Source organism: Rosa chinensis, chromosome 7 (assembly GCF_002994745.2).
Source record: "Rosa chinensis cultivar Old Blush chromosome 7, RchiOBHm-V2, whole genome shotgun sequence".
Lineage (NCBI taxonomy): Eukaryota > Viridiplantae > Streptophyta > Magnoliopsida > Rosales > Rosaceae > Rosa > Rosa chinensis.
The window spans coordinates 50,716,200-50,731,638 of NC_037094.1; the positions used below are offsets into that span (position 1 = coordinate 50,716,200).

Below are 15,439 nucleotides of genomic sequence, written 5' to 3' on the forward strand. Positions count from 1 at the left end.
AAATAGAAATATATCTTTCCCTTAAGCTATTCTGTTACCTCCATAATTTTTTGTCCTGTTCTATTTGTGCAATCTGAACTTGTTCTATACTACATATTGCTGATCATGTTTTTTTTTTTGTTTTTTTTTTTGCTCTTGGTGCTATGTAGTGAAAGCTTGGAGTTAGGCTCATTAGGCAAGCATTGGAAGCGGATAATTGGCTTAGCTCAGAGTTAAACAAATTGAGGTAAGCATTTATAATCATCACATAGTTCGTTCTTCATTTTATTTTTGTGAACTTTCTGTTCTAGAAGCACATGAATTATTGGAATTTTATAGTTCTGGTTACAATGAATGGTCAGGAGATATTGAAATTTTCTGTAATATTGATGCTCATGTTTGTCATGGAGTGGCTACATTCGAATGTTAAATTAAGCTCTGCTGTATGTTTATGAATTAATGTTGCTTCATGTAGCTATGTGTGTATATATATGTGTGGTGAAGTTGTTTAATAGTGATATGTACGTTTTTAAGCTTTCAATCCTAGGTGATAATATAGTTCCTAATTGTGTAATATGTTTATATATAAGATGGATAAATCATGGATGCATGCTGATAGAAGATCATTGAAGTTTAAGATAGGACTTGAAGACTTTCTTAAGTTCGCTTTGGCAAATGCAAGCGACATATCAAAAATATGTTGTCCTTGTTTGAAGTGTTGTAACAATGATGAATTTTCTATTGGAGTGATCAAGGACCATATATACTTTAATGGTATTGATGTTAGATATAAGCAATGGAAATGGCATGGAGAACCTTCCGCCATGAATGCGGATATTTTAGGTGAATCAGAAACAGTAGATATGGGTGCTGATTTTGGGATAGGGGATGAAGAAGATGAGATTTCGAGTGACTCAAATGAGTTTCTTAGGTTTGTAGAGGATGGAGATAAGCCTTTGTATCCGGGTTGTACTAAGACTACAAAGTTAAACGGTTTGATACAAACCTTCAATTTGAAGGCAAAACACGGAATGACGGACTCTTGTTATTCTGACATGCTAATAATGATTGGCATGTTGTTGCCTGAAGGGAATGAGGTGCCTGGGTCTCTATATGAGGCTAAGAAAACACTTGCTACATTGGGCATGGCCTATGAAAGGATTCATGCTTGTCCAAATGACTGCATCCTTTATAGAGGGCAGCATGCAGAAGCAACAAGTTGTCCAACATGTGGTGAATCACGTTGGAAACTGGGCAGAGACAATACTAATAAGGAAGGGGTACCTGGGAAGGTCTTGTGGTACTTCCCACCAATCCCGAGATTCAAACGGATGTTCCTATCGACCAAGACAGCTAAGGATTTGACTTGGCATGCCAATGATAGGAAAACAGATGGAATGATGAGGCATCCAGTAGATTCCCCGACTTGGAAGTTAGTTGACACAAAGTGGCCAGAATTTGGTAGTGAACCGAGGAACCTTAGGTTAGCCCTTTCCTCAGATGGGTTTAATCCCCACAGTTCATTAAGTAGCCGGTACTCTTGCTGGCCTGTTATTCTTGTTACGTATAACCTTCCTCCTTGGCTATGCATGAAGAGGAAGCACATGATGTTAACATTGTTAATATCTGGACCCAAACAGCCGGGAAATGATATTGACGTTTATTTGCAGCCTTTGATAGATGATTTGAAACTACTGTGGGATGGGGTTGAAGTGTATGATGCCCTTAGAGGAGAGCCCTTCAAACTGAAGGCAGTCCTATTTTGGACTATTAACGACTTTCCCGCATATGGGAACCTCTCCGGCAGCATTACCAAAGGATATAATGCTTGTCCAGTTTGTGTTAATGAAACCCGACCATACAGGTTGAAGCATAGTAACAAAATGGCATTCATGAGACATCGCAGATTTTTGCCAAGACATCATCCATATCGAAGGCAAGCTGCAGCTTTTGACAATACCATAGAGGAAGATGTCGCTCCTTCACCATTAAGTGGAGAGGAGATGTTGTCAAGAGTTGAAGGTCTGAACATACCATTTGGGAAAAAAAAAACTTCTACCCCTTATAAGGGTGTTGAAGCGAAAAACAGACCTTGTTGGAAAAAAAAAATCAGTGTTCTTTGAACTTGATTACTGGAAACATCTTCCAGTGAGACACATTCTCGATGTGATGCACATTGAGAAGAATTGCTGCGATGCTATTCTTGGTACCCTATTGAACATTCCCGGGAAGACCAAGGATGGAGCTGCTTCTCGTTTGGACATGGTTGATATGGGCATCAGAACTGATTTGAAGCCTACACCTGATCCGAAAAGGGCCAAGTTGCCTTTGGCGAGTTGGAACTTGCTGCTAGATGAGAAGAAAATATTATGCTCTTCCTTTTTCAACATGACGGTTCCTGTGCGCTTATGCTCAAACCTAAGGAATCTGGTTTCAATGGAAGATTTGAGACTCGTCGGTCTTAAATCACATGATTGCCACACAATTATGCAGATTCTTCTCCCTGTGGCATTACGATCAGTTTTAGAAAAGCCGGTTAGGTATGCTATTATTCGGTTCTGCCTATTCTTCAAGGCAATTTGTAGTAAGGTGATAGATGTTTCAAAACTTCAACAGATGCAAGCTGACCTTATTGATACAGTTTGCTTGCTTGAAAAGTTCTTCCCACCTTCGTTTTTCGATGTAATGATTCATTTAACAGTCCATCTTGTTAGAGAAGTAGAGTTATGTGGTCCGGTGTTTCTTCGATGGATGTACCCGTTTGAGAGGTACATGAAAGTGTTCAAAGGGTATGTGAGAAGTCGCCATTTTCCTGAGGGGTGTATTGCTGAGAATTACATTGTTGAAGAGGCTATAGAGTTTTGCTCAGAACGTATGCTTCGTGAAGATGATACCACTGTGGGAATTCCATCAAGAAGCTTATCTGGACTGTGTAATGGATCCAAGCCTTTATCAGGCGCAACCATGGTGACCGTTTCTGCAAAGGAGTTACGACTTGCACACCTGTGTGTATTGCAGAACACTGAAGATGCCATGCCATACTTCAAGTACGTATTACTTTATGCAATGCTACTGTTTTTCCTTTGTAATAGCAATACCTGTAATATATATTCATTTCAGTTATATTGTTGATCAGTTTCCTTTTCCTTGTACTTAGGGAGCATATGGAACTGTTGGAGTTAACTTTCCCTAAGTTCAAGAAAAATGAGAGGTGGTTGAGGGAAAAACAGAATGCGACATTTGGAGATTGGTTAAAGGAAAGGGTAAGTTCATATGGATTATGCTTATTCATATGTTGATTTTGAATGTTCTGAGTTTAATTATTTGATTAGAGCACTTTATTAATGTATAATTCAATTACCAGGTTGCAAATGCGATGCATGTTCCCGACAATGATGTTTCAGAAACAATGAGGTGGATGGCTGGCGACCCAAGGCGTGAAGTACCAACCTTTAGTGGATACCATGTCAGTGGAGTTGATTTCAACACCAAAGCGCGGGACAATGTCAAATCTGTTCAGAACAGTGGTGTTTTTTTACTTGCCGATGCAATGCAAGTTGCAAGTGCAAAGGATCGAAAGCCCAGAACTCATGATATGGACTTCTACGGTGTAATTAAAACAATATGGGAGGTTGACTATTACAAATTTAGGGTACCATTGTTTAAATGTGATTGGGTAGAGAGTTCTAGGGGCGTCAAAGTAGACGATCTTGGGTTTACTTTGGTGAAACTGAATAGGATAGGGCATTTAAATGATCCGTTTGTCTTAGCTACACATGTGAAACAAGTTTTTTATATTGAAGACCCCCTCAATGCTGAATAGTCAGTAGTGGTGAGGTGCCCGGATAAAGACTACGAAGGGGCTAATGATGAGTGCGAAAACCCTGAAGTGGAATTCCCTCCATTTAATCCGACAATGCCATCAGTTGAAACCTTTGATGATGTAGTTGGTCATCAACCTAGCATTCATATGCGAGATGGTGATGAAGGAATATGGGTTGACAATTAAAGTTTGCCTCGTGACTGATGGGAGTAGCATGGTGTTTAGGATTTTGATGCTTATGTATGCATATTAGTATAGGCTTCATTTCCATTTGTAGCTTTTAGCTATTGTACTTTAATCTGTTAGTTGATGGAATATATGCTGATTCAAGTTGTTACTTGATTACCTAAGTGTTTGATTTTCACTAATATGTCATTTTAATTGTAAGTGATGCATCCTATATATGTCATGTTGCCTATCATGTGACTAACAGATTATGTGCATGTGTGTTGTAGATCATGGCGCCATCTAATAGAGCAGCAGCTGCCGCTAAAGCGATAGCTTTGAGGATGAAAGCTGTGCAAATGAAAAGAACTAGCTCTAAGGATGCAGGACCGTCAACCACACCTAAGGCTTTGTCTCCAAAGAAGAGGGTTGTGTCTGCCAAGAAGAAGGAGGTGTCTTCGAAGAAGAAGGTTGTCGAAACTAAGAAGAAGACTACATCCCCAAAGAAGAAGACAAAGGCTGTATCAAAGAAATCTGTATCAAAGACCAAGTCTGGAAATAGTTCTAAGTCTAATAAGACAAAGGATGGTGATGATGAGGAAGATCCCGATGCAACCGGTGGTTTGAAGCTGCTAAGGCGAGGGATGGTGACAATGAATCGCATTACAAGGCGACTCATCAGAGGGAGAAAGCTAACTATACAGATTAATGATAAGGGGGAACCTTATGGTAAGGCAGCCAAAGAAATGCAGTCTTACATTGGTGTCTTAGCACGTACAAAGATCCCAATTGTCACTAGTGATTGGAGAGAGGTGGACCCTGATGAAAAACAGAAAATCTGGGAATCTATTCAGGTATTTAAACTAAATCTTACAACATATTGCAATCCTTATCGCTTTCAGTCACACTTATTTCCGATGTAAACTAATCTTCTTTTTCTTATACATAGGATGCATATGTGATCCCTAAAGAATGTAAGAAGCTGGTGATTACCTCTGCTGCAAATAAATGGAGGGAATTCAAGAGCAAATTGACCAACAAGTACATTATCCCTTATATGGATACCCCTAAAATTGCTTGAAAATCCACCGGATGATTATCGATGTGTTAAGAAGGCTGATTGGGATATCTTTGTCGCTGACAGGATTTCTGAAAAATTTCAGGTTCGTTAGCTGTTGGAAACTTAGTTCATATGTTGGTTTCATTTTTGATATGTTGATTTCATTTTATCAGTGGTTTGTATAAGTTCAGTGCAATGTAGTGCCTAAATATGCTTTGGTTTGTAGGAATTGCGTGATGCACAAATAGAAAAAAGAAAGGAAAATCGGTACCCTCATCGTATGGCACGTAAAGGATATGCCAACTTAGAAGCCGAACTGGTTAGTTTTTGGATGATACTTATTGAACTTTGTGAATAGAGGTTGTGGTTACCAATTCTAATATATTTTTCATTTTTTATAGTCCGAGTCAATCCCCTTAGAGAAACTGGATCGTGCGACGATGTGGGTGAAGGCACGGCAAGATAAGAATGGCTGCTTCAAAGAACCTGAGGTGGAGAAGACGGCAGAAAAAATTGTAAGTCTTTATCTGAAACTTCACTGGCTATATACACACATATATTTGTCCTTCATATGTGAATTACTTAATAAGTGAGCTTATATACATATATTTGTACCAGGAAAGGTTAAAGAAAAAGGAGTCTGATGGAGAGCTTACAACAGATGGTTCAGATGATGTGCTCACCTTAGCATTGGGGAACCCAGAGCATCCTGGGAGGGTACGAGGCGTTGGTGGTTTCACCAAACCAACTTCATACTTTAACCTCCCAAAAAGCAGAAAGAGAAGTGTGGAAGAGACTGTGAGGAAGAGTGTGAAGTTGATTTTGGAGGAGGAGAAGGAAAGTATACTCGCTAAGGGAAGAGTTGCATGGGAACAAGAGAGAGATAGACAAGTTGCTGAGGAAAGAGCATATTGGACAGCCAAGATTGCGAGGTTGGAAGCAAAAATTGATGGGAAAGAGGTGCCACTAGAGTCACCAAAACAATTGACACCACTTAATGAACATGGTTCAGGCGAAGGGAGCTGTTCCCGACCAGCTGAGAAGATTATGATTGACATTGTGGAGGGTGAGGCCAAAACAGTGAAGAAGAAGTTGGTTTTAGCTGATGAGAAGATATTTGTTCAAGAGGACCAGCAAGTGGCTACAGATCCACCAAAGCAGAAACTGACTTCTATAATTCAAGAGGAGGTTAGAGTCCACATATCTTCGAAAAATTCTTTCAATAATGACAATGTAAGCACCTTTGTTGCCTTAATTTATCTCTGTTCTCCTTAACTTCATTTTCCTTTGACTGTCTTTATTAGAAACTACAATAACATCGCTAAATGTGGAATTCATATAGTGAATGATTAACTGCTCATTGTTTGACATAGGAGCTGGTTGATGGGAACGATTGCGGACTAGCATTAGATAGGGTGGAGAATATTGTTGCATATGGTACCATCATTCAAGTTAATGTTGAGGAAGGCAATCAGAAGATCCATGGGGTTCTATTGGGAGAGGACAATGTGCGCGTCTCAGTCATTGGAACCATTGTGCATGATGCCTTGTTACCGTTTCCAGTGAAGGATGCTGACATAGTCACTGTCGGAGACGCCATTGGGACTTGTGTTGCTTGGCCAAGAAAGCTAGTTGTTACCCCTGCACCAGAGGCACCCCCTAAACCCATTGAGCAGAAAGTAACTCATTCTTAATTCATTTATAGTCCATCTTTTATTTATTGATGTTTAATTAATGTGCAAATTTGTTTCATATATGTGGTATATGTTAATATTGAAAAGGGTTGATAACATGTAGTCTTATCGTTACAAAATTAGAAAACAACGCGTGCTAATCCGAAGAAGAGAAGAAGAGAATCATTTGATGATGACAATGAAGACCTGGAAAACTTGCCGACGAATCTGCCATTACCAGTAAAGGACTTGTGTATGTGGGTCAAGAATGGATTGATGGATGGCGCCACAATCCACACAACATTTGGTGGGGAAATTTTCGGTCATTCTAGGAAAGCCGTCATCTTTAGAAGGGATATCTATAACATGGCTAACATGTTGGAAGTATCTGGAGGAGTCATTGTTTTTTACATGAGGTACAGATCAGTTTTCTATTACCTTATTCTTATCTTTAGTAATTGACTATACTGCTTAATCTTCATAATCAGAAGCCTTTTTTTTATCCCTTTAATATTGCAATATTATTTGTAGCTACCTTTATGGAGTACTGAAAAAGTCTAAGATGCTTGATATGGTTGGCTTTATCGACCCTGCACACACCGGTATAATTGGGTGTGGAAATCCCACTGAACGGGCACGGTCTATGTCAAATCGGTACATGTTAGGGAAACCGGGGCAGATATTTTTGGTTCCATATAACTCAGGGTATGTAATCAGTATTACTACAATGTTAGGCATGTTATGTCGGTCTTGTTGATAGCTTCTATGTATAGATTTAATGGACTTAATCCTTTCTGAAAATTTTACATCTTTTTCTATAGTGCTCATTGGATGTTGTTGGTGGTGAACCCGGATGAAGAAATTGTGCATTTCATGGATCCACTAAAAAGGCGACTTTGTGCTGGTGAATGGAAAGCTATTGTCGACAAGTGAGTCTGCTTCCCAATTATTATTTTTACCATATTGATCAGTTTATGTTGTTTCTTCATGTACTGAACTTGTTGCTTACTAATTTTAATTTTTGTGATCATCATTTTGAAGCTCCATTAAAATCTTCAATGCCCAAAAGGGTAGGAAAGGAAGGAAAATAATCCAATGGAAGAATCTTGCTGTAAGTTGGTTAGAATTTTTGTAGTCTCCATTAAGTCGTACTTCCTCATATGGTATGATATATTTCTCGGCGCGATGGTTAATACTAGTTTATTATTTTCAGGGTATTCCAGAGCAAACTGATTCTAACACTTGTGGTTATTTCATCTTGCGTTATATGAAAGAAATCGTAGAGGACAAGAACTTGGAGTTTGCTAACAAGGTAAGAATGTTCAACTGCTTTTGTTCTGAGATGAATTAGTATTTCATCATAAGTACTTCCATATAATGGACTTGTTGCATTTGCTTCTCAAATTTAATGAACTTTATTTTGTCAAAATCTGAAATACACCTATAATGTGAAATTTGATTACACCATAATAATTTGCTGCATTTGCTTGTTTCAGTGGGAAAGGAAATCAAATCTTGCTTACACACAGAAGGATATTGATGTGGTTCGAGCTGAATGGTCAAATCATGTTATGAAGTTCTAACATTGGTTCTGTTTAAGGTAGATGAGTAGCACTAGGAACTGCTTTTGTGCATTTATATATAACTGATGGAAAGTGTTGATATATGAACCTATGTTATGCATGCAGTTTCTCTGCCTAGCTACTCGTTCTGTACCTTATAGGTTTTGCACCAAGTACCTTATAGGTTTTTCACTTAGTGCAATATTAGGTAAATGATCGAGATAAGATGGTTTTTTGGTTCTCGATCTCGATCACTATGTAACTGTTGACTAGGTTTACAGTTGGAACTATGAATTGTATTTTGGATGATGTTCATGCAATGAAACGTAGGCATCATTTTGAATGCTGATTTTAATCCAATTTTATGGTTTTCATGATTGTAAATGAATGATGTTGAAATGGTTGAAAGGCAACAGATATATATATATATGCAGGTTTCACAATTTATGTTGTATCAAGAAAATAGAAACAACATAAACAAATGATCATCTGTTGTTTCTACCAAGTTCAAACAACATAAAAGTAGAGTTCAAAGAGCTCTCAGACAACAGAAGTAGGTGGCTGATATGTTGTTTCTACCTACTTCAAACAACAGAAAAGTGGAGTTCAAAGAGCTCTCAGACAACAGAAGTAGGTGCCTGATATGTTGTTTCTACCTACTTCAAACAACAGAAAAGTGGAGTTCAAAGAACTCTCAGACAACAGAAAAGTGGAGTACAAAGAGCTCTCAGACAACAGAAGTATGTGGCTGATATGTTGTTTCTACCTACTTCAAACAACAGAAAAGTATAGGTCAAACAACTCCCAGACAACATAATTAGGTGCTTAATCTATTGTTTCAAACTACTTCAAACAACATAAAAGTATACTTCTAATCACTCTCAAACAACAGAACATAACTAAAACAATGGTTGAAAGTATAAACAAACAACAGAAAAATGAGATTGAATACTACTTCAGACAACAGAAATTTGAGTAAGACTATACTCCAAGTGACATTCAAACGACATAAAAAAACTAAAACTATAGTTGGAAATCAAATCTAACCACAAGAATCACAATTATCTGTAGTCCAAACAAATGTCAAACAACATAACTCACGAAATAAATGTTGTTTCATATTAAATCAGTCGACATATAACTGTCGTTATACTTTAAATCAGACAACAGAAGTATCAATTAAGCTTAATATTGGTTCAATCAAACGACAGAAACAATAAAAACTCTGTCGTCTGACATTAACTACATCGACGGTTATTGTTTAAATCTGTTGATGAAGTGAATTTCCAACAACATTAATATGTAGTGGTATAGTGTTTCAGACGACAGATAGACCCCGATTCTTCAATATTAGGTACTTCAGACGACAGTACCTTAAATTGAATCTGTCGTCTGAGTTCTTTATCAACGACGGATAATATCTGTCGTCTGAGTGTCTTAGAGACGGCAGCCACCTAGACAACAGATTTTTACTTCATCAGACGACAGATATAATCTGTCGTCTGAAGGCTTTTTTGGCATAGTGGTGCATAACCAGTGCCCTAGCCACCACCTGTAGCCTTTTGATGGTGGCTTTTATGAGACCATTTTGTGTATGCACATGCGGTACAGGATGCTCTACATCGATCCCAATAGACATGCAATAATCATCATATGCTTTTGATGTAAACTCTCTAGCATTATCAAGCCTTATAGACTTGATAGGTTAATCATGGTGGTGAGCCCTTAAGCGTATAGTCTGTCTTAGGAGTTTTGCAAATGCAGCATTTCTTATGGACAATAAAACGACATGTGACCAGCATGTCGAAGCATCCACTAGAACCATAAAATACTTGAATAGTCTGCATTCTGGATGGATAGGTCCACATATATCTCCTTGTATCCTCTGTAAGAATGGAATATTTTGTTTTGTGTCTTTAGCATAGGAATGTCTCGATCCTGTTTTTGCTAAAGAGAAGGCTTTACAAAACGAGTGATGTGCCTTTGAAATAGTCAATGAGGCATAATGGGAGGGAGGTAGTGCTTCTAGTACTTCATAAGGCAATGATTGCTTTTGAGCAGTACTAGAATCGACACCTTGCAGTGTGGCAGGTTTTTGTCCAATTTTATTTTTCACTCCAAAAAAGGGATGTCCGTGTGAGTTCATTAAAATACGAATCATCATGTCACGACCAGGGTGCCCTAGGCGGTCATGCCAAAACCTGTATGTGTTAGTGTCCCACATTTCATTGTCGGTGACAGCATATGATTCAATTATCCGAATAGTAGTGAGGTACAATCCACTAGATTGACTCATTAGTTTCTCTAAAATGTGTTTCCTTCCATATTCATTAGAGGTAATATAAAGGTATTTAGTTCCATTCTCACAATGTGTTTCTACATGATAACCGTTGGCATGAGTATCTTTAAAACTTAACAAGGTTCAATTAGCTCTTGGTGCATACAGCGCATCTGTGACTTTAAATGCTATGCCGTTAGGTAGCAAAAATTTGGCAGTTCCTCGCCCTTTTATTACTTGTGATGATCCAATCATTGTAGTCACAGAGGAATTATAGGCTATTAATTCAATGAATAATTGCCTATTCCTTAATATGGTGTGGGTGGTTCCACTATCAACTAAGCACTCAAGCTCTCCTCGATTCATTCCTACAAATAAATGGTAGGTATTGTTAATTAATTTGAAAATATATCTCATATTCTTTAGAGTATTTCTATTTTAGGTAGAATGATATCTTTTCATTCTTTAAATACTGGTTACTACCCTGTGGTTTAGGTCCAAAATCAATTCAATCCCTGGACTTCTAATTTCATCAAAAACACCCCTGCACTTTCAATTTTGATCTAATAGGTCCAATTCGTTAATATTCTGTTATGGGTTCAAGTTATAGTTAGATTATTTGTTAAAAAACTATTTATTTGATAGATTTCTAATAGTGGATCTCACTCCTAAATTGACTATGCAAGCCATCTCAACACCACATCATAAAACATAGGCCATATATTAGCCACATCAACAAGTTAAATGACTCAATTGTCGGAAGACTAATAAATTGGACCTATTAGATCAAAAATGAAAGTGCTGGGGTGTTCTTGATGAAATTAGAAGTTCAGGAAAAAGATATTTAATTTTGGGCTCAAATAAGACTGAATTGATTTTGGACCCAAACCCTAGGGTAGTAATCAGTATTTTACCCAATTTTTTTTTTCTCTAGATGTATTGCTTTACATCTTTATAATGCTATTTTGAACCATGTGTAGTAAATAAAATTGAATAAATTCAATGCTTCAGAATAAAATCTAAAATTTATTAATAAGCCAACGATAATCAAATCAAAGTCTTGTTCAGAAATCTAATTCATCATACCATTATTTAAATAAACTTAAGACCAAATAATAGTCTAATTAAAAAATGAGGAATTATGCCTTCAAAACTGTATTTTGGAAAATAAAATAAATAAAGCAGATCAGTCAAAATCTGAAGCATCCATTGACTGAGCAAGTTCCTTGTTGCCATTGAAGTCTACAACTGTGAGGTTGATGTCTGGGTCATGGCTTCCTTCTTCCATATAGTGAGCCTCTTTTTCTTTAGACTCCCTATACCCCGTGTAAGTGGCTACTACTTTGTTGCTTGCTTGGCAGTTCTTGTACCAATGCTTAATGACTTCACACTTATAGCATGTTTCATTGCCAACTCTTTCCTTTTTGATTGAAGGGTTCTTAGGTGCCTTTTGCACCTTGTTTCCATGACCACTAGGGCCGGCACCACCATCTCTGTACCATACATTGGGAGGGCCTCCACAGCCCATACCACGACCCCCATGTCCCTTTCCACGTGGTGCATTGTTGCCACGTGAGTAGGGATCAACACGTCCAACCCCTTATGCTTTGGGGTTCTTTCCACCTTTTTCTTTGCCATAGTTAGCATCAGGAATTTTCTTTGTCCCAACAGACTTGGCATTGTTGTTCAAAAGAACCTCATTATGCCTCTCAGCCACTTGCAGTAGGTTGATCAGCTTATTGAAGGTTGTGATTCTTTTGTTGTCATACTCCAGCCTATACTGGTTCGCTAGTATAAGTGCTGAAGTAGGAAAGGTAGAAAAAGTCTTCTGGCTCATATCATCTTCTGTGAGTTCCTTTCCACAGAAATTGAGACGTGCCTTTAGTCGCAACATGTCCTTGTTGAAGTCATTGACCCTTTTGTAGTCAAGCCAGCGGATTTCATTCAATTGAACGGTCAATTCTAGGAGCAAAGTGTCATGAATGTTCCCAAAACGTCTCTAAGGGCATCCCACAGTTCTTTGTGTGTCTACAATTGAAGGTACTCCTAGCGTAGGCTAGGATCAATATGTTGCCTCAGAAACATGAAGGCATTTGCTTTCACCTTATTAGACGGTACATCATCTTTGGGGTCAGTAATGGTGGCAATGTAGTCTTTCGCTACAAAAGCAGTTTCTATATCGGAAACCCAACGATGGTACTCAAGTCATTCTGAGTCCAAGATGTCAAATTCAGGTCGAGTTGGATTAGCTATCTATATAAACAAGAGAGAAGATATAAATTACGCAATCATAAAGACATCCATGTGAATTATTTTCCAAAAATATGAATTAGATTTCAAGACCAAGATTCGTAATGGTCACATTTTTCGATGCTATATGAAAATGCTTTATCACTGTAAATATGTATTTATGATGCGCATTAATTTTCATTATGATGGCAAAACTAAATGTGTGTGTGTGTGTGTCTATACAGATCCTATCTAGAGCGGAGCTCCGCTTTAAAATTAATGTGTGAAGTTCAAGTTTTGGGTCACTTTTCGATCGCATATCCACATCTCGACCGTTCAGTTTTTAAGTACTAGTGTATAGAACATCTCTACAAATTTTCTACCAAATTGATGATCATTAAGGCATTGATAACTGCTTTAAATCTAGTATAGTTCAGGTTGACAGATTCAGTCCGTCCATTGGTTTAAGCGAGTTAGATACCTTAACGATTATCAATTCAGCTGAAATTTGCATAGATGATCTATACAGTAGTACCTAAAAACTAAACTGTCGAGATGTGGATATGCGACCGAAAAATGACCGAAAACTCGAACTTCACACGTTAATTTAAAAGCAGAGCTTCACTCTGGATAAAATATGTATATATATATATATATATATATATATATATATATCATGCCAAATAAAACAATTATAAAAGGTATTAACATAAATTACAGATATGCTCAAATTTCACAAATAATATATAACGCAACATATGCTACACATAATAACAGTAATAATATATTATGCTCAAAATTTTACGAATGATAAAATGGCATAATATAAAGGCATGCTTAGGAATAATTATATAAGTGTGAATAAAATTCGCAGAACATGCTTGAAATTTTCCAAAAATATAAACAGTGAAATATATAATCATGCTTAAAGATAATCATATGAAACATAAATAACAAGACATGCTTAAAAGAATCAATATTATCTAACTAAACATGCTCAAAACTTATAATTATCAACAATTAAATATACCGGAGTATGAATTTAAATAAATAAAAGAGAACATACTTGGTTTCAAGAAAAACAAAACGATCCTAGCGCACGCACGTGTTGATGCAGGCGTGTGTAGCAATGTTTTTGGGTTTGAGAAAAACTGGGCCACTTCCTCTCTCTTTTCAGCAGTGGGCCACGGGCTGTTAGCCACCCTCAAGTATAAGGGCCAAGTTATAGTGTAGGGATTGTGAGTATGGGATATCATACACAAGGGATTGGAAAACCCACTCTAGTTAGGGAAAACCTAAAGGGTGTTAGATGAATATGCAAATGTACAAGTCATAAACAAGGGCTCACAAGTGAACCAAAGTTCATGGTTAATATATGCAAGATGGTGTAGTGGTTTGATTTTTGGTTTTGGAGATGGTGTAAACTCAAATTAATACACAATAAAAACTTGAAATGTAAACTAGGCTATGCTAAACTAGATGTGATAGATTGGATGGAAGTTAGAGCTTTAGGTTGTTCACCGTAGCCTCCCTGGCATGCATTGATATTCAAACTATAAGTAAAACAATCCCAAGTATCCAATTACCCTCTTAGCATCCGGATAAGACTACTAAGGCCTAAACTCCTTTGATTTTATCAATTCCCATCAGATAAGTGCGAAACTAACTACCCAAGAACAAGTTATATATTACCGGATAAGTATCAATTCCTTGCTCCTAGATGCATAAAGTTTTGAGTTTAGATCATCAAGCAAGCAAACCAATCCTAGGTCTAGGTGATTTTAACTCACTACCCTCACATACACACCTAGTGTGCTATCATGCTATTAATGTTCAAAGCTAGCTACTCTCTAAACATTGTTCATGTAATGACAAATGCAAAGTATTCAAATTAGCTAGATTCAAATACAAGCATTCACTTCTTGAATTAGCATGTGAAGATGATCATGGAAAATGCACCAAATAAGACTCAAACATCAATTCATTACAAGTTTGGCTAGGGCTTTCAACCCTAGCCCCAACAAATTAACTACTCATTCATAATCAAATACATAAGCTTCAACATGTTTATGAACATCAAACTAAAAAGTAGAGATAGAGAAGGGACTAGTGATAATCAAGTTGAGGATGGTGTAGATGAACTCATGAAGGCATTGACATGGTGAAAATGGTAATGGTGATGATGATTCCTCAAGTAATGCTAGACTCCTCTCCTTCTTCTTCAAAGGTTGATGATGGAATATGAGATGTAGAGATGATCAAGTGGTGAAATGGTGGAGTGGTGAAGCTTTTTGTCTATGAAATGGAATGGGTTGATGGAAAAGATGATGAAGGTTGTGGTGGTGGTAATGGAGATTATGAATTGATGGTGGTGGTGATGGAGGTTTTGTGGAGAAGATGATAGTGGATTGTGTAGAGAATATAGAGAGAAAAAGATGTCCTAGAGTGGTATATGGGTGATGTTTTATATAGAGAAGAAAAAGATGGAAGTAATGATGAATAAAAACAACGCATGAAGATGGAGTATGGAAGTAATGATGAGCTATTAAAGAGATTGGAGTAGAAAAATATATCCAAGGAAAAAGAGAAAAGTATCTAGCTTTCTTTATGTGGGTGGGAAACATGAACATGATGAATGTTGAGCTGGTTTTAGGTCACTTTCAGCCCCTT

The 15,439-nt window shown here is 37.4% G+C and overlaps 1 protein-coding gene and 1 long non-coding RNA gene across 2 annotated transcripts; both read left to right on the plus strand.

The window, feature by feature from the left end:
- The first annotated feature begins 584 nt into the window (after nucleotides 1–584).
- LOC121050664 lies at nucleotides 585–4,676 on the plus strand. Its single transcript, XM_040511485.1, has 7 exons — nucleotides 585–2,001; nucleotides 2,129–3,026; nucleotides 3,137–3,242; nucleotides 3,344–3,589; nucleotides 3,803–3,976; nucleotides 4,258–4,555; nucleotides 4,597–4,676. Exons 1-7 carry the CDS (start codon nucleotides 585–587, stop codon nucleotides 4,674–4,676), a joined length of 3,219 nt encoding a protein of 1,072 aa, XP_040367419.1.
- A 2,882-nt stretch (nucleotides 4,677–7,558) lies between these two features.
- LOC121050516 lies at nucleotides 7,559–7,988 on the plus strand. Its single transcript, XR_005803205.1, has 3 exons — nucleotides 7,559–7,629; nucleotides 7,742–7,811; nucleotides 7,914–7,988. It is a non-coding gene; the product is annotated as an uncharacterized LOC121050516 (long non-coding RNA).
- The last annotated feature ends 7,451 nt before the right edge of the window (nucleotides 7,989–15,439 follow it).

What these genes read in the sequence shown, in the direction of transcription:
- LOC121050664 (XM_040511485.1), top strand. Translation starts at nt 585, where the DNA reads ATGCATGCTGATAGAAGATCATTGAAGTTTAAGATAGGACTTGAAGAC. An exon ending in ATGGTGATGAAGGAATATGG is followed by an intron (nt 3,977 to 4,257) that starts GTTGACAATTAA and finishes TGTGTGTTGTAG; the next exon opens with ATCATGGCGCCATCTAATAG. An exon ending in GTCTAATAAGACAAAGGATG is followed by an intron (nt 4,556 to 4,596) that starts GTGATGATGAGG and finishes GGTGGTTTGAAG; the next exon opens with CTGCTAAGGCGAGGGATGGT.